General features: G+C 36.0%; 1 protein-coding gene across 1 annotated transcript in view; it reads right to left on the reverse strand.

Annotated features, from left to right (window-relative positions):
- Nucleotides 1-24,167, reverse strand: part of UTRN (utrophin) — a 445,898-nt gene that overhangs the window by 196,223 nt on the left and 225,508 nt on the right. Inside the window, exon 52 of the mRNA XM_081094315.1 lies at nucleotides 13,041-13,230. Coding sequence (XP_080950441.1) covers nucleotides 13,041-13,230 — 190 coding nt within the window. The remainder of the gene's footprint in view (nucleotides 1-13,040; nucleotides 13,231-24,167) is intronic.

The raw sequence follows: 24,167 nt of genomic DNA on the forward strand, positions 1-24,167 counted from the left end.
ACTCATCACCTGAGTCGCAACAAGAGCATAACATTTTTTGTCACTCTTACCAAAATGACTTACATTCAAAAGAATTATGTTCATATTTAAAGATATAAATATGCAATTTTTTCATTTTAGAATTTCCTTTTTGAAATGTTCTCCATGTTTGAAAATGCCCAATAGTCACAAACACTTTTCCTTTAAAACTGGACTATATTTTGGAAAGAAGCAAAGGTCAAGGGTGATCTGGCATAAACAGTTGGCACTCAAAAGAGTAATTTTTTATTGAGCAGAAAATGTAAATGTTAATGAGTGAATTTCACAGCCATTTCTCATAAACAAGTACTCAATGTTCTCTGAATACAGTGAGCACGTGTTTGTGCCCTCTGTCTTTGCTCATTCGGTGTCTATTCCCAGAATTAGCTACTCTATTAAATTCTACCTACCTCTTAAGGTCCCTATCTTTTCTCTAAGTACTTCCATGACATTTCTTTCTTTTGTGTTCACACAACTTTTAGTTTTATTACATGGTTCTTGTCACTTCCCATTTTACACATTAGTGTTTGGGTTCCCAACTCAACAACTGGATTTTAGACACTTTTGAAAATAGACTGTTTGGTCCCACACTTAGGCAAACCAGTTAACCTCGCTAGGTTTTAGTTTACAGTCTACAGCATGGTTGCATTTTTCAGCTAACAATTTCATAAAATGTTCTTCATTAGTATCACCTATTTCTGGGAGGGTACAGGAAACTAGGCATTCAGGCTACTAGTGGGCTTGTAAACAGGTACTGCCTTGTAAGACAGAAATTTAGCAATAGATAGTAAATGTCATTAATTATTAATTTGGTCCAGTTAGTCAATTTTAAAAACATATCCTGGAAATCATCAGGATGCACTCTATGGTTTATGAAGGTGTTCATCAAGAAGTATTTATCATGAGGACACTGGTAATAACGTACTATCTAACCATCTAACCATAGTGGATTGCTTAAATAAGTTATGTTGCAGCCATTCAATAGAATTTTATTTACATACAAGAAATGTTTAGTAGCATGGAAAATCTTTCACGATGTGTCAAGTTTAAAAGGAAGGTTATAATATCACCCCAAAATCTAATTGCAAATAATACTTTCCTTGCCTCTAGATCACAACTCACACTGGGTAGGTGCACATACACTGCAGTCTTTTAAAATTCTGAACACGGGGTCAATATGAGCCAAATATCAAGAGATTTCCATAAAAGGTAATAATGAATAGTATATCTATACCAAGAACAGTAAATTTAAGTATTTTTCGGAGTGAACTTAAAATCAAATATAATGGCGTTGAAAAACACAAATCTTAAAAGTGTTGAGAATACACATAAGAATTTCAGTATTCCTTTGCATTCTCTTCTAACCAAACATGCTTGTTTTTCCTCCTGCATCAGTCACTGTAAAGGTAACTTCTTTGCTTTGTTCAGTTTCTGGAAATGGAAAAGACCTTCTTAACAACTTGTTTTAAGTAAATCAGGATTGTATCCGTTTCATTGTGGGTTAATTCGAATTTTAGGTGCTCTCTAGAAACCTAATCAATAATCCAAAGGAACCCTCAGAAATTGGGGAATACTAATTCTACAAGAGTTTCTGTCAAAGTTCATTTTTCTTGCACTTCTTCAAGCTGACCCTCATGCAGATAAAATAAACTGGGGAAAACCTCGAAGATTTATTTTTCCTGCTCCATGTTAAAAGCAGGGATGGCCCATTTTGCAACTCAGACCCTGTGAGTCAAAGTCAGGGTGGGGGGGATGAATCTTTAGGATAACTTCCCTGGGCAATTGAACTCTAACAAGTGAGCCCCCTTGTTAAGATCTAAGGGTTCATTTAGGAATAAAGATAATAAGAATGATGATAACACCCCAACACCCAAGAGACATTAAGGAACCTCTATGTTCAAGGCACTGTGCTGGCCATATCACACTGATCATCTTGTTTGATCCACACACAACAATGTATAAGATAATCATGATAATAGCGATAACAACCAACTGTCACAAGAGCAACCAACACACACGACATCTTATTATGTAGCAGGCTCTGTGATATCATTTTATAAATACGTATTAATTTTTTTAAATCTTTATTGTTGAAAGTATTACATATGTCCCCTTAAAATTCTCACAGCTCTGTGTGAGAGAGACAGATAAGCAGTAATTCTAACTCGGTTTTCTGAAAAGGAAGAGGAGATACAGATATTAAATGACTTGCCCAAGGTCACATTACTGGCAACTGGCAAAGTCATGATTGTTTGAATTCATACTATCAATCTCCACAGCAGCATGAACTCTCTGAACCACTAAATTTCTTCAAACAAGTTTTCTGAACTTGCTTGTTTTACATGGGAAATGCAAAGCTGTCTTTTGTGTTTATGCTGCTTAACATGCACTTTTGATACATGACAGCCATTCAATACATGATCTTGGAGTTGAATTGTTTTCTTGTTGTTATTTTTATTGAATTTATTGGGGTGACATCAGTTAATAAAATTATATAGGTTTCAGATGTACAATTCTATATCATCCATATATTGTGTTCACCACCCCAATTAGAGTTTAATTGTTTAAAAAAATCTTAATAAAAAAGACCCAGTCTAGTTGTGGGCACATCCCCAGTAGGAGATGTGCAGGAGGCAGCTGATCGATGTTTCTCTCTCATCGATGTTTCTAGCTCTCTATCTCGCTCCCTTCCTCTCTGTAAAAAATCAATAAAATATATTGAAAAAAAAAAAGACCCAGTCTAGCAAGTTAAGTTGACTGACTTTTCAACTTATTTCTTAAGGAGCTATTATAACCTTTTCCATATAATGATGATTTAAAAATCTACGTTTGAGTATAGAGATTTAGGTTCAGTGAATGCATGACTCAATGCTTGTGGTATGGAGATTTACAACAAACTAAAGTATCACTCAAACACCAAAGCAACTATATTATTTTGCATTAAAATGAACCAATCTATCTTTTTTATAAAACTGCAAAATGACATTACAAAGGCATTCAATATACAAGTTTAACTAGAACAAAATCTTTTTTTCCTTCAAATTATGTAGCTCGAACTCAAATAACAAGATAGTTTTGAAAAAAACATATTTTATTATGTTTAAATTCCTAGGAGAAACCAAGAACATCTCTACCTCACAAAACCCTAGTAGCGACAAAATATTGCTAAAACTACCTGAAATTAAGTGTAAAGAGGCATTAGATCTGGAATCAGAAAACCTATGTTTAATTCAAGTTGTGCACATACTAGCTGAGCAATTAATGACATGTTCCTAAACCTGCCAATTTACAAAACCTGTCTCGCCATTTGTTTAAGGGGAATAATGAGAATTTCCTTGCTACCTATCTCTTAAAGATAAATACTATAATTATACATTAATACTCTATGTATTAATGATGAAATGTATGAGAAAATACACTAAAACTTAAAGGAAATTGTATCAGTGATAACAAGACTTTCCAGTTATGAAAGCTTGAGTTTATTTTATTGCTGTATTTGGACATTCTTCTTTCAGTTTTCTTAAAGCAAAGTTAAATATTGTATTGTGAAACAGTTCAATGTCTTCTTTCATTTGCTGTTTTTCCAAAAGTCTTGCTTAACCTCAATCAAGCTATACTTTCATATCTGCCTATTCTTTATTAAGCAGTAAAAGGTTCTGTCTGTTTTTATAGGTAAACTTTGTTATAAATTAATCCTCTAGAATTTCATAGAACTGACAAACTGGAAGAAAAAAGAAAAGTAAACCCTTGAATGCACTTCACATCCTTTCCAATTTCAGTTATTTGTACTCATTTACCTTGCCCAGAAATGAATAAACTTTGTGAAGCTGAGGAAGCGACCATAGCATGAAATTTTCTATATTCTTCTCTCTCTATGGTAGGAGTTCTACTAATTGTTTATTTTACAGAACTAAAAATAAAGTACCAAGTATACTAAGAGAAAATGGCAATGTTCACAGTCACTGGTAAGTGGGAGTGGATAATGTCTCTACACTTAAAATTTAATAGTACATTCAACTTAGAAATTTCCCCTTGAAATTTAATAAACTTTACCCCTAGGTAAACACAAATCATTAACACTTTAGTCACAATTATCAAATGATAAAAATAAAGGACATCTTTTATCCATATCCATAATGCTATTCTAAAACTGATCTAGACTTACACAAATAATGATATCTTGACTGTTAAGGAACTATTTAAAATGCAATCTTGTAGAATGGTTTTAATTATTTTTAGTTAAATGACCAAGCATTATATCACATCTAATTATACTGCTCTTAGCTAAAAGTCATTGACAGCATGAGTTTTCTAATGAACAAAATGTTAGTAGATTAGATAACTGTTTTTTAAAATAATTTTGCCTGAGGAGCTATGGCAAAATAGAGATCTAAAATAGCACTGCTTGCCTGGCCAGAGTGGCTCAGTAGTTGAGCATTGACCTATGAAGCAGGAAGTCATGGTTTGATTCCTGGTCAGGGCATATGCCTGGGCTGCAGTCTCAATCCCCAGTGAGGGGCATTCTCTATTATCATTGATGTTTCTATCTCTCCTCTCCCTTCCTCTTTGAAATAAATAAAAAGATATTAAAAATTAAATATAAAAATAAAGTAGCACTGCAGGTTTTGGAAGCCACAAAAAACACACACACAGTAGTCTCCTCTTATCTGCAGGGGATACATTCTAAGACCCCCAGTGGTTGTCTGAAACCATGGATAGTACCAAATCCTATAAATCCTGTGGGGTTTTTTCCTATATGCTCATTCCTATAATAAAGTTATAAATAGGTACAGTAAGAGGTTAACAACAATAACTAATAATAAAGTAGGACAATTATAACAATGTACTGTAATAAAACTTGTGTGAACATGGTCTCTCTCAAAGTAGTATACTCTACATATAGTATGGATACACTAGACAAAGGGATGATTCACATCCCAGGCAGGACAATGCTGGATGGTGCACAAGTTCATCATGCTACTAAAAATGAAGCAAAATTTAAAATTCATAAATTGTTTCTTTCTGGAAATTTCCATTTAATATTTTTAGCCCACGGTTGACCATGGGTAAGTGAGAAAAGTGAGAGCATAGATGAGGGAACCTGCTGTACCTGATGACAAATAGGGATGCAGGTGTTGTCTCTCTTGACTCATTCACTTTTATCTGTAATTTCAACCCCCTGAGGGAGTGTAGAACTAGAGGGAGAGTAAGGAAAGGCATCTACCCAGGTGCCCATACAGCTTTGATGCAACAGGCCTAAAGCATCAGCGAAGACACATGAGATGCAGGCAGATCCTTCCATATTTGGCTTTTTTTTCCCTATTAAATACCTTCACAAATCTTCTGAACTAACCAAAATAAGAATTTTGTCATAAAACTAAGAAGAGACAATACTCATATGACCAACTAGAGTTCTCCCTCCAGGCTAGAGACCATGATTCTGACCTTTTCTGTGGTTCAAAAAAATGTGTGTGATTTGATTATGGAAAGATATGGAGGGAGTCTGAGAGCTGACCTTAAAATATACACATCCCAACATTCAGATCACTACAAAGAAAAGCTCCAGTGCCCTAGGATTTAATTATTCAAAGATAGAAAAGTTTTAAATCTAAAAAAAAGAGTAGGGTTACTTGAAGGAATAAAAAATATAATTTATCTTTATGGGGTGTAAGTTATACACCATTGCATTCTATGTCTTCTTTAAAAACATATATTCAACCTTAACTACCTCTAAATAAAGGGGACCTACACATGTAGATGTAAAATGATGTGTGAACTTTCCTCATCAGTGAATGTGAAAATCCTTTCAGAGACTCTGTGATATCATGGTCATATATTAAGGCTCCACACAGCTCTTTAGTGTCTGTATGTGAAAACACACACACACACACACACACACACACACAAACATGCGCACACACAGTAAGCCTTTTGTAGACATCACCCATCAGTCCAGACCTGCTGGGTGGACTCTCCTGGTCTACTTCTTTTTTTCACAGAGTGCTCAGAGGCAGCTGTTCTGATACCACAAAGGACGTGGGTTTTCAGCATGATTTTGAGATCAGCATTCATTCACTGTATGTGTGAATCAGAAGTCACCAAAATGGCATGTGTATACCACACAGAGAGAAAAAGACAACCAATTGGGTTGCAAGGTGAGATCAATAGAAAGTAAGAACAAAATTATGGTATACTATATGTGATTTTACCATAGCATATTGTATAATTTCTAAATGGATAGATAGAGAGATGATTAAAATATTTTACTGATAGTACTACATGATCAAAAATGTTTGGAGATGATTAAAACTATGTAAACTAATTTCCATATACATGCAGGCAAATAAAACATATTACTTAAATTAAAATTTTTTAATGCTTAAATCGTAAGAAATTCAATTTAGAACACAAATTGTATATTTTTCTAATTTTTTGTAATAGTTTATATCTCAATATACTGTACAAAAGCTGTTTTTACCATCTCCTTGATGAATAAGTATTCTGTGAAAATTGGCACTAGAGAAAAAATCAGGCCTTACAAAATTCCTTTCAGATTCAACAAAATTCAATCAACTTTTAACCCAAAGATTTAATGATAAAATATCCCAAAATAATCAGATTACAATAAAAACAAATGAATATTAATTTTTAAATCATTTACTGTGCTGTATTAGAAGAAAAACAATTTTATAGTCAATATTTTAAAGGCGCCTAAGCAATGAAAACCAAATCTGGAAAAATTAGCATCCAGCATGAGGTAATTTTAGGTCATCAGGGCAATTTCAATGCTGCTAATTATATCTCCAAGAAAGCAGAAGCCTATGTTTCTGTTTCCTGACCAAATTTTATGGGATGTATAACCAAGAATAAATAATTTTAAAAGCCAAAAAATACAAGTGAATGTGTGACTTGGGTGAGAGAGGGGGAACTCTGAGAGTTATGGATTCCAAGTGCCTCTTTTCATTCCTCCCCTCTTTTCAAAACATACATGAGGGGAAAAACACAAAATGAGAATATTTAACACAAATTTTCAATTATGCAACACATGCTATTTTCTGACACTCAAGACAAGTCTGAAGATAAACAAAGGAAGGCAAGGTACCATGGCAGAAAATGTCTGGTAAAAGACAGAATTTCCCAATAAGTTTAATTTTTTAAAAGATAGAATTTCCATATGATATGTAAAAAGAGAGATCCAAAAAAGGGGGGAGATTAAAATGCCAATATAAATTTAAAATAGTCGTGTCTGCCTTAGATTATGCAACATTTTTTCTCATTCATGTCAGTCTGGAATATATTTACAATAGACTGTCTCCATATTTTTAATGAAAAAACACTGAAACTTACAGCATTTCCTTTCTCAAAAACTAAATTTAGAGAATGTAGGAGGTATAGGTAGAGATGAAGTCATTACAGCATTTACAGTTTAAGAACAGAATTTATAGTGTCTTAAAGCAAATAAATACCAAGCTTATTTAGACCTGTAAGTACTACAATTAACTATTTGTGGTTGGTCTATTTGTGTCAGTATTTGGGATGGCAACTGTTAATTAATATTTAATTCTTCAACTAAACTTTTATTTAGATCATATAAGTTAACACAGTCATTAACTAAGATCAGTTTTCAAAATATAACCAGGCAAATAAATTATATCTGTTGCTAGCTGATTTATTTCATAGTAACTGTGCTACTTCCTATTCTGGATTTGCAGTTCTTTGGGCAAAATCTCATATATTATTGCCTTATATTGACACCTACTGGAAAGTACTGGAATTGTATATTTCTTATTTCATTATCTGGGCAGTTGTTAATTTTGCATCTGTGAAAACAAATGTGGAAGATAAAATTTTAACTGCAAATTTTAATTTCCTAAAAGAAAAAAAAAGCATCATTTATTCTAAACATTTTAACTGTAACGGTTTCCTTTAGGAAATTGTAAATCTCAAGAAGTCTGCCCAAAGAGTATTTCTGATGGGAATTAATTTACCCAATGACTTCAGCTACTGAACTTCTGTTTATTTGGGGTATGATTATGAAACTAATTAAACAACTTTGTCCAGTATTTGAACTTCTACTGCTTCATACATCAGACTAAATACTTTGGGTCACGTGACTTGAAAAATTACCTGATTTTGTGAAAGTATGCATACAAATGAATCAGAAAAATGACCCAACTATTAGAAAACGGATGCTTTACACATTCACATTTGAAGTTAAAAAGATAAAACAACATGCATTAGTGAATGAGCCTCACTTCTCTATTATCAAAACTACCTGTTCATATAATACCCAAATGTTTTACCAGACTAAATTTATTCCCTGAATGGACCAAAAGACAAGGCAATGAAAGCATTCATTTACAAATCTTTACAATTAATTATTTATTAAGTTGTATTAACTTTAAATTAACTTCTTATGCAAATGAAACACTTCTACAAATTTCTGTGCATACCCTACTACCTTAATCTGTCTCCTAAAACTTTTCAAAGAAAATGTTTTCAGACAGAAACACATTTAATTGACCAAACTATAAGAAATAAAAAATCTGATGTGATGAAGTTAATAGAATACTGCCTTCCTCCTCCACCCCCAGGCTGCTGCTACATAATATGCACAATTTAGGTGCTTGGACCTGTCATATTTTATATCATCATGAACATACTATTGTCCTAAAGACAGTTGTTCCAATTACAAATGAGTTTAGGCAGCTAAGGAGACAATAAGCTACATTCTTGGAAATGGCACTAAGAACATGAGGTGAAGGCAGAGCATTGCACAATTTACATTGTACTATATAAATTGCTTTAACATTCCTGTTATAATTCCTTCCTTTTATACCAAATCGCTCCAATTTTTAACAAAAGTAATGAGATAGTGTGAACATAGTTTAAATAAAACTATGATCAAAAATATAATAGCTAACTTTAAAAAATACAGGCACTCACTCAATGGTTTATGTTTAGGATGACGTGGTATTTGAAATTTGCAACTGTCAAACAAGTTGCCTCTTGCAAGTGTACTTAATCTACCTGTCCAAATAAAATTAAGTTCCTTAAGTGAAACTGTAATACAGGAAGACTCACGAATATAGGGGATACAGTATGATGAGAGTAAGTCTAATAGTTTTGAAGATGTGCTTTAATTTTTCAAATTAAAAAAAAAACAATTAGCTATAAAGAGATGTACAGTTTTTAAGTAACCTACTGAAAGATTATTCTAAACTCTTCTTTTAAATTTACCGAAATTTCCATAAGGCTAACGTGCTACTCAATATTGAGACACTGCAAAGTATCACAGAGGTAACAGGTCTTCATAAATGTAGTTTTGCTGTATTTTCTTCAAACAGTTCACTAGCCCTACTCAGAAGATTTTGTCAGCCCCAAAATAAAATAATCACGAAACACTACTGGCTCCTGATTCTTAAACAAAATTTAATTAGCATATCACTGTAGCAGCTTTTACAGTCCCTACGGAAAGGAACCTCTCCTGGGTGAGAACCCTGAAAGATTAGTTTTGAGAGCCTGAGAAGCAGTAGAATTGTCAGAATTATTTTCAATCACCAGTTACCTTACAGAGCTTCTGATACCGAGGAGAAGAAACTGCCATCCTTTGTAACCGATGTAACAAAACCACAACTTTCTGCAGAGACGTTCTCACCACAGCCATCATTTTAAGTTTACCACACTTCTGGAGACACCTCAGAATTTGCATTATAAATGAAGAGCAATGATCATTTCCTCCTGGTCACTGGACAATGATTTGCCAGTTCTCTGAGCATGCTCGTTTCCAGAAATGCATTTGAAAGATAACAGGCGCTCAGGTTCTTGGCAAAAGGAGGCTGCTATGCCTTCAACTTCTTCTCAATTTAAAAAACGTATGCAGACGCCACCCAGAAAGCCCCCCAGCAGATGCTCCCAGCCAGTACTTGCTCAGCCGGGCATGGCCAGGAAACGAAGCAAGTTGAGCAGCCAAACGCTGCCTGCTGCTGGAGAGGAGCGCGCTCAGTAGCCAAAAAGGATATTAAGTGAAACATTAAAGCTGCAGATACGAGGCAGACACCCCCTGGGAACAGAGATTCAACACATCACCACCGCGGTGCATGCCTCCTAGCGGGTTTGTATTAAGAGATCAAGGAGCATTCACTCTCTCACTGTAAAGAGGGATGCATTCACCACCGGACTAAACGCAGCTCTGGCCGTGCTCTGTGCGATGAGTGAATAGACTCTGTTACAAATCTTGAGAAGAGCAGAAGGTGCCTAACTCTAATGATATCAGCCTCTCCATTCAGTGCTAATAAATCACCTCGCGACAGGTCTCAGAACAAGATCATCTAAAACAAAACAAAACAAAAATACCTGCAGGGGGGTCTGTGGCTTTACCTAAAAGCAGAGTCCCAGATGCTACCTAGAATGTAAGCCATTCAAAATCCAATTCTAATGTTAGGTTAGGACTCTTCTAATTTAACAGCAAAGTTAATAACACATAAAAGTCTGTAACTGACCACTGAACATTCCAAATGACCACATTTCCTGATAGCATCTTCATGATCTCACTTCATGTCATAAAGCTGTTTCAGTTTAATGAGTAAGAAATAGAAGACGTGATTATATGATGTAAAAACCAAGTACAGAATTTCTGACTTTCATAGGCATGTGTACAACTTGAGATGCATTTTCTCAAATTGCAGCTCAAAGACCACTATCCAGCGGGGGAAAGCACTTTTAGGAAATCAGCAAAAATAACCCAGAATGATTAAATGACTGAGTCAAAGGGCACAGCCAAAAATAGGACCCAGACGTTTCTCATTATCAGTGTCCTGCTCAAACTAGTAACGCAGGAAATGTTGCCTTTTCCTCTTTCTCTACTATCATGATTTTTTAAAGGAAACACAATATTTAAAGTATGTTTTACTTCTTTTGCCTTCTCAGTCTTTGATTTTAGCCTGATTTAGAGTCCCTTACTGGTCAGAGAGAGTTGTGTTTATCAAGCAGTGTTTTGGTAGGCTTCTGCTTGTGTATTGTGTTTTCCCATGTATGTCTATACTGAGAACCTATACTGCCTCCTTCTGGAGAGGCTAACAATATCAAAATAGCTACACAAAGGCAAAATCAGAAGAGAAGTAGTCAGTTGATGATAGCAGCCAGTTAAAAATACTCAATTAAAAATAGTTATTAAGCAAATATATAGAAACAGAAATTAGATTATTGATTATTTAGGGCTGGGGGATTAGGAAGCTGCAAATGAGAGACTGATAGCTAAGGGGTATAGGGTTCCTCTCTGAAGTGATGAAAATGTTCTAATTTGATTTCAATGATGATTGCATAATTGTGAGTACACTAAAAACAATCAAATTTAAACAGACAAATGTATGGAATATGAATTATATGTCAACAAAACTATTATCAAAAAATATGAAGTTGTAATTTCTGCTCATAACCCAACAGGGGAAGTTTCCACGGTACAGGTATATATATCTCCCCCAAAACACGATGCCGGGTATGGAGCTGGGTACAGGGGAAGATTTGATCAAAGTCTGAACCTATCAAACAAGAGGATGAAAATTAGGCTGAAAGAGAATGCAGAGATGAAAAAATAATAATTCCAAACACATATTGTTAGAGAACAAAACAAGCCACCTGTTATAACACCACCCAGAAAAGTAGCAAGGCAGCATGCTTCTACCCAGGAGAGAATCAGAGCAGCTAGGCTCATTGGTACTGGTAAAAGGTAAAGCTCACATTTAAAAAATAATAATTAAAATGATAATGTGTTAGAATGTGGGCATGAAAATCATGAATAAATGCATTTGAATTAATGGATAGAGTGGGAAGTCAGTAATAGACATTCATTCAAAAACAACAAAAAGTTTCTCTGAGTCTTTGGCCAAAGTCTCTCATCTGAATGCAGCTCCATAGTGACAACTGCATACCAGGCATCTCCTCCTGGATGTTACACAAATGCCTCACTTCAACACAGTCGAAATGAAACATCCCATCCCGTCACCTTGCACTGCTGCCCTGACATTTTATTTTCCTGCATTCCTAATCTCAGGCTCTAATACCACCTGGCAAGCTTCTGTGTCTCTACCTCTTCCCCTTCCCTTAGTGGACCCTTACTAGCAAGTCATTAGGTGTATGTCCCCTGCTATTGCCTATTCCTAGTCATTATCACCTCTAAGCAGTTGGCTACAAGAAATCCTAACAGACTGCTCTGCTCAGTCTTGCCCAGTTCAGGCCCATTCCTCCTCAGCTAGATTCCTATAAAATACAAATCCCATTGCATCACTCTATTGCTTAATATCCTCTAATGACTTCTCCTCATTGCCACCAGGTTAAAATATAAAATAGCAAGGAGACTTCTCCATCAAAGCAGATTTTTAAGCAAGTTCTAGGTGAGATGGCCTGCGATTGACAAGAATAAGTTATTCTACACAAAGAAAATGGGAGTTCAAGGACACTGATTCACTTGTATTTGAGGATAGAAAAGGGATGCAGATGTGCTTCATAAGATCCCTCATAATCTTTTTTAAAGGAAAGGTTTTGTATTACCACATTTTGTGTAGAAGGAAAACTTGAACCTGAGACTGAATATATCATATTTATCAAGCCAAAGACATAAAAGTAATACCTCCAAGCCCAATGTTCTTAGTTGTAAACTAAGCCATAGAGCCTTTACAGCTTTTATATTAAGTATTTATAATAAATAGAGAATGAAACAACTCATATTAAGAGGAAATGTTCTTATAATGTAAGATTCAATAAGGCTAACTGTAATAGGGCTTAAAATGATAGAAAACAGAATACCTATGAGTCTAGAAGTCTAAATAAACAATTATTACTTCCATAAAAAAAGTGTTTTCCCCAATTATTAAGTAAGTGTATTTTACAGATCTTATTTCCAAAAACCAATTATTCACAGGAGAGCATGGATGCCATAACAGAATAAGGTGACAACCTCACTTCTGAATGGTAATAAATCTTAATGGTAAACAAGCACTGGTCACATTTTTCTGGGCACTTGCCTGCATCTGCTGTGTGAGCTCCTTGGCCAAGACAGTGTCCTGAAGAGCATTCTCCCGCTGAGAGGCATCTGCAAGCACATTCACTGTGGTCTCTGCTTCTTGTAACCACTTTAAGAAATTCTCCAGGTCCCTGCGAGAGGCCTCCACTGCCCTCAGCTCAGCCTCCAAGGCATTCTGTCTGTCAGCAATGCTGCAAGGAACAAGATGGGCAAGTCTCCATTACTTACAGTGTGACAGGCCTCATTATGACACACTAAAGAGAAAATCAGCAGACAGCTTCAAAGGACCTCAATTTCTTCAAGCACCTAACGGAATTAGGGGATTTATTCATGTGTGTCTTGAATAATCCATAATGGAGGAATAATTTGAATTGTGAGAGGAAGAAGAGGGAGAGAGGCATTACTCAACAAAAATCACATCCATATCACAAAATAAGTATGACTACATTTTTATAACTCATAATTGTATGGTATTCCCCATATGTTTTATTTCAATACCTTAGTATGATAAATGACACAAAGGCAATACCAATAAATATGTACACAATGAGTGACTAAATGAATCTAGAAGTAGCATCTGAAGAAACTTTTAAGATAAAAAAAAATAAAGAGCTAATTTTATATATTTTAAACAATTCAGATGAATACAAATTGGTTCTTTAAGTTGATTTAATAATATTATTCTTGGAAGACATTGGATTATCAAGCTTTTATACGCCATTCATTTAATCTACAAAGAACTACTCTGGAGTTTCATGATTTAAGAGATACACACACTGTATCAACCTTTAAAACTTTATAGACATCAAAACTCTGTAATAAGAAAACAACCTAATTTTTAAATGTATACAAACGAAATTACTCCCAGGTATTTAAACTCAAGAGAACTGAAAACATATGTCCACTCAAAAATTTGTACACAAATATTTATAGCAGCATTATTTATAATGGCCAAATGATACAATCAACCCAAATATCTATCAATTGAGAGGGGAATTGATAAAAAAATATAATATATTCATACAGAAAATATTATTCAGCCATAAAAAGGTATGAAGAATCAATAAATGCTACAACATGGATGAACCTTGAAAACATTATGCCAAGTGAAAGAAGACAGATACAAAATGCCCCATATTGTGCAATTTCATTTATATGAAATATTGCCAAAAAAGATAAATCCATAGGGAGAGAAAGTCAATTAGCTGTTGACTATGACTGGGGGTGGAAGCAGTGGAGACTGACTGCTAATAAGTGGTGGGTTTCATTTAGTGGTTATAAAATGTACAAAAATTAAGAGTTTGGTGATGTTTTTACAACATGGTAAATATATACTAAAGTCTACTTAATTGCACACTTTACCAGGGGTGGGGAACCTTTTTCTGCCAAGGGCTATATGGATATTTATAATATCCTTCACAGGCCACACAAAATTATCAACTTAAAATTCAGCCTGCTATATTTGGTCAAACATTTAATTAACTCACCCTTAATTCCTTGGCAGGGCTAGACCAGAAGATTCTGTGGGCCTTATAAGGCCCATGGGCCAGATGTTCCCCACCTCTGCTTTAAACGGTTAAAGTATATAAACTATATATTTTTTAAGGGGATATAAACTATATCATATTTTTTTTAATTAGCACCTGTGACAGACTTTGCTAAAATCTCTTAAACAAGCCACAGCTATAGAGGAGATTAAAAATGGCAGTAGAGTAAGTGGGCACTACACTGACACTCTCCCAGGAAATACAACTAAAATACAGAAGAACCACCCTGAAAAATCAACTGAGGACTAATTGAGAGATAACCAAGAAGGAAAGTGGAGACTGCATGGAGATTGCTAGGAAGTGCAGAGGCACAAAAGGGCTGGCCTGGCTTTCACAGACAGCAGCTGAAGTGCCAGAGGGATATCTCAGCTGTGGGGGATTCCCACTGAGGACTCTGGGGTCTAAACCCCAAGCTGGGTTCCCCACCCAGAGCAACAGAACTGAGAATGGTGCCCACATAACATCTGGCTGAGAAAAGCAGGAGGGCTGCTGTCTGCCAGGGAGAGACTACTGGAAATGTAGGCACCCTCTAAAAGGCCAATAAACAAAATTTCGTGTGCAGCCACTCACCTTGGGCTCTGACAAAGGGAGGGCAGAGTGGACTGAAGCTGAGCGAGGAAATTCCAGGGTTGGGGGCTCTGGGTTTGGAGCTCAAAGGGCAGCCACCCCGGTTTCCTAGGCTGAGTCATTCCCTCATACTGCGAAGACATCTTTCTCTGGCAGACCTTTGCTATCCAGGTGGTTGTTGCCTGGGAAAAAGGCAGTTTCCACACCCTCTTGAAAGATCTCTCACCCCACCCTGTGGTCAATAGCCTGACGCAAATCAAAGCTGATAAAAATCAGACTACAGTCAGAGGATGATCTCTGGAGGCCCTAAGTCTTTGCCTGATCTCCTTCTGGAGCTGGGGCTAGGAAAAGCAGACCCTGGTGCACAACTTGGTCCTTTCCAAAGGCAACTAGTCCCAGCAGGGGGAGCACAAATTGTGGATTATTGATAGCTCCAAACAGAGGAATCAGGGACAGTCAGAAACAGCATTTGACATTGTCTTGCACTAGAGGTTGGGAGTAATAGCAGATCTGCCTAATACATAGATAGAAAGGCAAACAGGCAGCCAAAATGGGGAGAGAAAAAACACAAAAACAAATAAAAGAACAAAAGAATTCTCCAGAAGAAGAGCTAAACAAAATGGAGATAAGAAATATATCAGATGTAGAGTTTAGAATAATGATGTCAAAGAAGCTCAACAGCATGAGAAAAGATATAGCAACTATGAAAGACCGGTTGGAAATAAAAAATGACATAACACTAATAAAGAACACATTGGAGGATTACACAGCAGATTAGGGGAAGCTGAGGATTAGATCAGTGAATTAGAAGATAGGATAGAAAAAAAATCACTCAATCAGAGAACCAAAAAGAAAAACAATTAATTAAAAACAGGAGGACAGCTTAACACATTGTGGACCAGTAGTTTTATTGCTGGCTTTATCCAGTGACCAGATAAGTTTCTATTGAATGAGTACAAAAAAACATTTTACATAAATGTTAAAGGCACGCTTTAAAATTAAATACCCATTACATTTTTGAAGTTATTTATTACATGTTCTTACAAGCTAATATCTTTTTAAAGTATGAGACTTTGTATAACACTGTGTAATATGAAGCAAGAATTCTCATGATCCGTCCACAATGTGTTAAGGGAGTTGTGAGACAGCCTGAGCCGTAACAAGATTCACATAATAGTTATACCAGAAGGAGAAGAAAGTGAACAAGGAATAGAGAACATGTTTGAAGAAATAATGGCAGAAAACTTCCCTAACCTGGTGAAAGGAAAGGTCACATAAGTGCAGAAGGCACAGAGAGACCCAAGCAAGAAGAACCCAAACAGGCCCATGCCCAGACACATCATAATTAAAATGCCAAAAAGTAAAGACAAAAAGAGAATCTTAAAGGCAGCAAGAGAAAAGCAATTTGTTACCTACATAGTAGCTCCCATAAGCCTGTACGTTGATTTCTCATCAGAAGCTCTACAAGCCAGAGGGAATGGCCTTTCAGGGTAATGAAAAACCAGAATCTAAAACCAAGATTACTATATCCAGCAAGATTATCATTCAAAATAGATGGTGAAATAAAGGGCTTCCCAGGACAAAAAAAAAATTTTTTAAAGGAAAAGGAGCTTATCACCACCAAACTAGCACTGAAAGAAATGCTAAAGGGACTGGTATAATGAGAAGAAAAAATAGACAAAGATAGAAACATAAGTACACAGAATTAAAATGGCAATAAAGAAGTACCTATCAATAAAAACCTTAAATGTAAGTGGGTTAAATACTCCAGTCAAAAGACATACGGTAGCTGAATTGATACAAAAACATTATCCAATCATATGCTGTCGCCAAGAGACCCTCTTCAGAACAAGACACATGTGATGAAAATGTGGGTGTGGAAAAATATTTTCCATGCAAATAGAAATGGAAAAAAAGCTGGGGTAGCAATACTCATGTCTGACAAAATAGACTTCAAAATGAAGGCCATCACAAGAGACAACAAAGGTCACCACATAATACTAAAGGGATTGACTCAACAAGAGTATATATAGCCCTGGTAAACATATATGCACCCAATATAGGAAAACATAAATATATTTTTAAAAATCTTCTAGAGGACTTTAAGGGAGAGATCGACAACAATACAGTCACAGTAGGAGTCTTTAACATCCTGCTGACTTCACTGGATAGATCTTCAAAAAAAAAAATTTAAGAAGGAAATAGTGACTCTAAATGACACACTGGATCAGATGGATTTAATTGACATTTACAGAACATGTCACCCCAAAGCAGCAGAATATACATTCTTCTCAAGTGCACATGGGTCATTCACAAAGATAGACCACATGTTAGGACACAAAACAAGTCTCCACAAGTCCAAGAAGACTGAAATCATATCAAACAGCTCCTCAGATCACAATGGAATGAAATTAGAAATCAACTACCGTAAAAACACTCAAACACATAGAGGCTAAATAGCATGTTATTAAATAATGAATGGGGTACCAATGAGATCAATAAAGAAATAAAAAACTTCCTGGAAACAAATGGAAATGAACACACAACAACCCCAAATCTCTGGGACACAGCAAAAGTAGTTCTGAGAGGGAAGTTCATAGCACTACAAGCCTGCCTCAAAAAACAAGAAAAAGTAATAATAACTATTTAACCCTACAACTTAAAGAATTACAAAGAGAACAACAAGAAAAACCTGGAGTAAGTAGAAGGAAGGAAATAATAAAGATTAGAGCAGAAGTCAATGACATAGAGACAAAAAAAATATCAATGAAACCAAGAGATGGTTCTTTGAAAAGATAAACAAGATTGATAAACTATTAGTACACTCATCAAGAAACAAAGAGAGAGGATCCAAATAAGTAAAATCAGAAATGAAAGTGGTGAAATAACAACTGACACCAAAGAAATACAAAGGACTGTAAGAAAATACTATGAATAACTATATGCCAACAAGCTGGACAATGTGGATGAAATGGACAAATTCCTAGAAAAATACAATCTCCCAAAACTGAATCAGGAAGAATCAGAAAGCCTGAATAGGCTAGTAATAACTGATGAAATAGAAGCAGTAATCAAAAAACTCCCAGCAAACAAAAGCCCAGGTATGGATGGCTTCGCAGGGGCATTTTATCAAACATTCAAAGAAGAACTAACACCTATACTCCTCAAACTATTCAAAAAAGTCTAAGAGAAGAAATACTTCCATGCTCTTTTTATAAGGCCAGCATTATCCTAATTCCAAAACCAGATAAAGACACTACAAAGAAAGAATTACAGGCCAATATCCCTGATGATCATAGATACTAAAATCCTCAACAAAATATTAGCAAATAGGATCCAGTAATAGATTAAAAAGGTCATAAATCATGACCAAGTGGAATTTATTCCAGGGATGCAACGCTGGTTCAATATTTGGAAATCAATAAATATGACATATCACATATACAAATTGGAGGACAACAATCACATAATATTAATAGACATAGAAAAAGCATTTGACAAAATCCAACAACCCATTTCTTCTGATCAAAACTCTCAGCAAAGTGGGAATAGAGGGATCATATCTCAATATAATAAAGGGCATATATGACAAACCTGCATCCAACATCATATTCAATGGGCAAAAACTAAAAGCATTTCCCCTAAGAACAGGAATAAGACAGGATGTCTGCTTTCACCACTCTTATTCAACACTAGAGGCCCGATGCATGAAGATTCATGCAAGAATGGGCCTTCCTTCCTCTGGCTGCTGGCACCACCTTCACTCTGGCCCGTAGCTGCCTTTTCGCCTTCCCATGCTGCCCAGTGGCCCAGAGTGGCTGGGGCAGTGTGGAACACCTGTGTCCTGCCCTGCCCCCGGCCGCTTGGCACCTGTGTTTGGGTTAATTTGAATACTCACTCCTGATTGGCTGGTGGGCGTCATGAAGATACGATAAATTTGCATTTTTCTCTTTTATTAGTGTAGATCAGCCGTGGGCAAACTATGGCCCGTGGGCTGGATCCGGCCCGTTTGAAATGAATAAAACTAAAAAAAAAAAAAAAAAAAGACCGTACCCTTTTATGTAATGATGTTTACTTTGAATTTATATTAGTAAACACAAACACTCCATCCATGCTTTTGTTCCGGCCCTCCGGTCCAGTTTAAGAACCCATTGTGGCCCTCAAGTCAAAAAGTTTGCCCACCCCTGGTGTAGATAGTACTGGAAGTCCTAGCCACAGCAATCAGACAAGAAGAGAAATACAAGGCATTCAAATTGGAAAGAAGGAAGTAAAACTCTCATTATTCAAAGATGACATGATATTGTACATAGAAAACTCTACAGACTCCACCAAAAAAACTACTTGATTTAATACAGAAATTTAATTTTAATTCAGCAGTGTAACAGGATACAAAATTAACACCTAGAAATCGATGGTGTTTTTATACACTAATAATGAATTTTCAGAAACAGAAACAAACAAATAATCCCATTTACCACTGCAACAACAAAAAATTAAGATACGTAGGAATAAACTTTACCAAGGAGGTTAAAAACTTGCACTCAGAAAACTACAGGACATTGAAAAGAGAGATAGAGGAAGATATATAAACAAGTGTAAGAATATACCATGTTCATGGATTGGTAAAATTACCATCATTAAAATGTCCATACTATCCAAAGAAATCTACAGATTCAATGCAATCCCTATTAAAATACCAACAGCATATTTCACAGATCTAGAACAAATACTCCAAAAAATTTATATGAAACCAAAAAAGACCCCGAATAGCTACAGCAATCTTGAGAAAGAAGAGCAAAGTTGGAGGGATCACAATACCAGATATCAATTATACTACAAAACCACTGTATTCAAAACAGCCTGGTACTGGCACAAGAACAGGCATATAGATCAATGGAACAGAACAGAGAGCCCAGAAATTGGCCCAAGCCATTATGCTCAATTAATATTTGAAAAAGGAGGCAAGAACATGCAATAGAATAAGGACAGTCTCTTCAATAAGTGGTGTTGGGAAAATTGGACAGATGCATGCAAAAAAATGAAACTAGACCACCAACATACACTATATGCAAGAATAAACTCAAAATGGATAAAAGATTTAAATGTAATTGTGAAACCATAAAAATCCTGGAAGAAACCATAGGCAGCAAAATCAGAGACATCTGTTGTAGCAATATGTTTGTGGATACATCTCCTAGGGCAAAGGAAACTAAGGAGAAAATAAGCAAATGGGACTACATCAAAATAAAAAAGCTTCTGCACAGAAAAAGAAACCATCAATAAAATGAAAACGGAGCTCACTGTATGGGAGAACATATTGGGCAATGATACATCTCATAAAGGGTTAATATCCAAAATATATAAGGAACTCATACAACTTAACAAAAGGAAGACAAACAACCCAATTAAAAAATGGGCAAAGGACATAAATAGATACTTCTCCAAAGCCAACATACAGATGGCCAAGAAACATGAAAAAATGCTCAGTCACTGATCATCAGAGAGATGCAAATTAAAAGACAATGAGGTATCGCCTCACACCTGTTAGATTGGCCACCATCAACAAATCAACAAATGACAAGTTCTAGAGAGGATGTGAGAAAAGGAAACCCTAGTACACTGCTGGTGGGAATGAAGACTGGTGCAACCATTATGGAAAACAGGATGTAGTTTCCTCAAAAAATTAAATATGGATCTGCCATTTGACCCAGTGATCCCACTTCTAGGAATATATCCTAATAAACTGGAAACACCAATCAGAAAGAATGTGTTCACCCCTATGTTCATAGCAGCACAATTTACAATAACTAAGATTTGGAAACAGCCTAAGTGCCCATCCGTAGATCAGTGGATAAAAAAGCTATGGCACATTTATACCATGGAATACTATGCATGGGTTATCTTACCCTTTGAGACAACATGGAGGGACCTGGAGAATAATATGCTAAGCAAAATAAGCCAGTCAGAAAAAGACAAGTCTCACATGATCTCACTCATATGTGGAATCTAATGAACAAAATAAACTGATGAACAAATGGATCTAGAGACATAGAAGCATGGAACAGGCCAGGATCTCAGAGGGAAGGTGGGGGAGGGTGAGTTGGTGGGAAGAGATCAACCAAAGAATTTGAATGCATATATGCATAACTCATGGACACGGGCAATAGGATGGTGAAGGACTGGAGTGGAGGGTGCGGGCAGGCTAGAAGTGGTCAATGGGAGTTTGGTGATATATGTAATACTTTCAACAATAAAGACATAATTTTTTTTTAAAGCAGCAGATGGAGTCAGTGTGCCCCTCCAAAAAAATTTAGCAACATGTGATATCTCATTTATGTATGTTTTCTAATTGTCCATACACACATCCATCCATTCACCACCATCCATCCATCTGTCCTTCTATTTGCTTGTTAACTCAATATTAAAAATGGTTATTTTAATATTCAATTTAAGGTGGTTTACTTTCTCATTTGTACTTTTCCACATTCTCTGAATTTATAATGAACAGTTATCTTTTTATACATCAATAAACACATTCTTTTAAAAAAAATAGGTAAAAGATTTAAACAGACACATCATCACAGAAGATATATGGATGGCAAATAAGCACATAAAAAGATGCTAAGCATCATTAATCATCAGAGAAACATAAATTCAAACCACAATGAGATATCACTACTTATTAGAATGGCTTTAAAAATGACTACATCAAATGCTGGTGAGAATGTAGAGTATCTGCAACTCTCACACATTGTAAGTAGGAGTGGAAAATGGTACAGCCATTTTAAAAAACAGCTTGGCAATTTTTAACATTAACCATGTACTTAAGATACAATCCAGCAATCGTTTTACTAGAGAGAAATGGAAATGTGTCCACACAAAACCCAAATGTAACTGATTATAGCAGCTTTATTCATAATGCTCAAAAACTGATAATAACCCAAAAGTCATCCACTGGTAAAAGCTGAACTGTGGTACATGCATATAATGGAATACTGAGCAATGGAAATAAACTACCGATAGATGAAAGAACATGGATGAAATCCCCGGTGCATTCTGCTAAGTGAAAGAAGCCAGACACAAAAGCTGCACACCATGATTCCATTTATATGACTTTCTGGAATGTCAGCGACCTCATCTCAGCACTTACTTACTGAAAACCTCCCGAAGTGTTTGGCTGCCTGCAAAAAACATCCACATTGCTTCTCTTGGGATGCAGTGCCCTCCACACTCTGTCACTAATTCACTTTCCCAGCTTTCCCTGAGTTCTCTCCAAAACTCTGTTCAAGTCAAGGTTGGATGTTCCATGTCCTCATAAAAATTTTATATCCACATATAAATGTCATTCTGACCACCGGGGGATTGGGCCTAAGCTGGTAATCAGACATCCCTATGGCTGCCCAGGAGCCCTCGGGGAGCAGGCTTAACCCGTCACAGCAGGAGAGGCTCCTGCCACCACTGCTGCACTTGCAGGCATCAGCCTGGCTTGTGGCTGGGCAGAGCTCCCCCTGTGGGAGGACACTGACCACCAGAGGGCAGCTCCTGATTGAGCGTCTGTCCCCTGGCTGTCAGTGCGTATAATAGCTACCAGTCATTCCTGGTCATTCTGCCGTTAGGGTCAATTTGCATATTACCCTTTTATTATATAGGATGTTTCTCAGTCCTTATTACACTATTATAATAAGCACTTATAGAATAATGAAAATCTATTTATAATATGCCTTTAAAATTACCTCCCAAACATCAATTTTCAAGAAGCTACTAAGAGACATCCTCCACAAAACTCAATTTATAAATCCAGAAAGAAGATATGAGAAGCATGAAAACAAGAGATCAGTGCAGGGAGGAGCTCTCACACAAACAGTGAGAGGTGAACTCAGAAAAGAGGGTGGTGAATCCAAACTGGACCAGGTGCAGGCTGTCATCACCATCCCAACTGCCATGTTTCGTTTTCACTTGACAAAATTTACGAAGGAGACACCCTGACAAAGCGAAAAAAATAACCCAAATTAGGACACCTCCTCCCCCACCTCCCCAAAATAAAAAGAGGAAAGAAAGCAACAAAACAAAAACCCATGAGATCCAGGAAATAGGGGTTCCAGATGAGGAGGAAGGCACAGGCACTCCCCAGATGATGGCTGTGCAGCAAATCTAGAGAGCGTGTTCCCAAGTAAACACATTAGAAGTGACAGGCTATTTAATGCGATTGGCTTTGTGGGAAATTGTACTGTCAGGCCATCGGAAAATGTGGGAAGAATGAGCAACAGGTGCAAAGAAAACTAAGCATGTAAAAACAAAGCCATTATTAATTTCAGGTAAACCAAACAGAGGAAGCAAAATTATAGTCAACTTTCAGTGTTCAGCTGTTAATGATGTTTAGACAGGCATAATAATGTCAACATAAAATCTGTTTATCTAAAAATTCATGCTGAGATGGTACAGCCACTGTGGACAATAATATAGCAGTTCCTCAAATAAATAAATATATCACCCAGCAATTCCATTTCTGGGTATATGCCCAAAAGAACTGAAAGCAAGGTCTCAAAGATATATCCGTATACCTATGTTCATAGCAGCACTATTCACAATAGCTAAAACGTGGAAGCAACTTTAATTTTTTGATAATCATGTGCCTATATCTCAATTTAGAAGTTACCCACCAGAATTTGGGTGGCCTTTGTTAGTGGTGTTTTATCTTCCACCTAAGCCTGCCCATATTTACAAGAATTAAAACATCAACAGTAAAAACATTAGAAATAACCAAATAAAGGCTGGGCCATTAAGATACTAGAAAGGGGAAAAAAAAATCAAAGGAGTACATACATGCAAGTAATCATCCATGAACAGATGATTCTTATTTTAAAAAACACTCATATAAAATTTAGTAATTATAACATTTTTCATTTTGCATACTCAGTATCCTTTACTTTAAAGAATATTCATCATAGGTTATGTGGCGAACAGCCGATATAAAAACAGATCATTCTACATTAGTTCTATTAAACCTGAAAAAT

This window comes from Myotis nattereri (genome assembly GCF_964212035.1).
Source record: "Myotis nattereri genome assembly, chromosome: 6".
NCBI classification, from domain to species: Eukaryota; Metazoa; Chordata; class Mammalia; order Chiroptera; family Vespertilionidae; genus Myotis; species Myotis nattereri.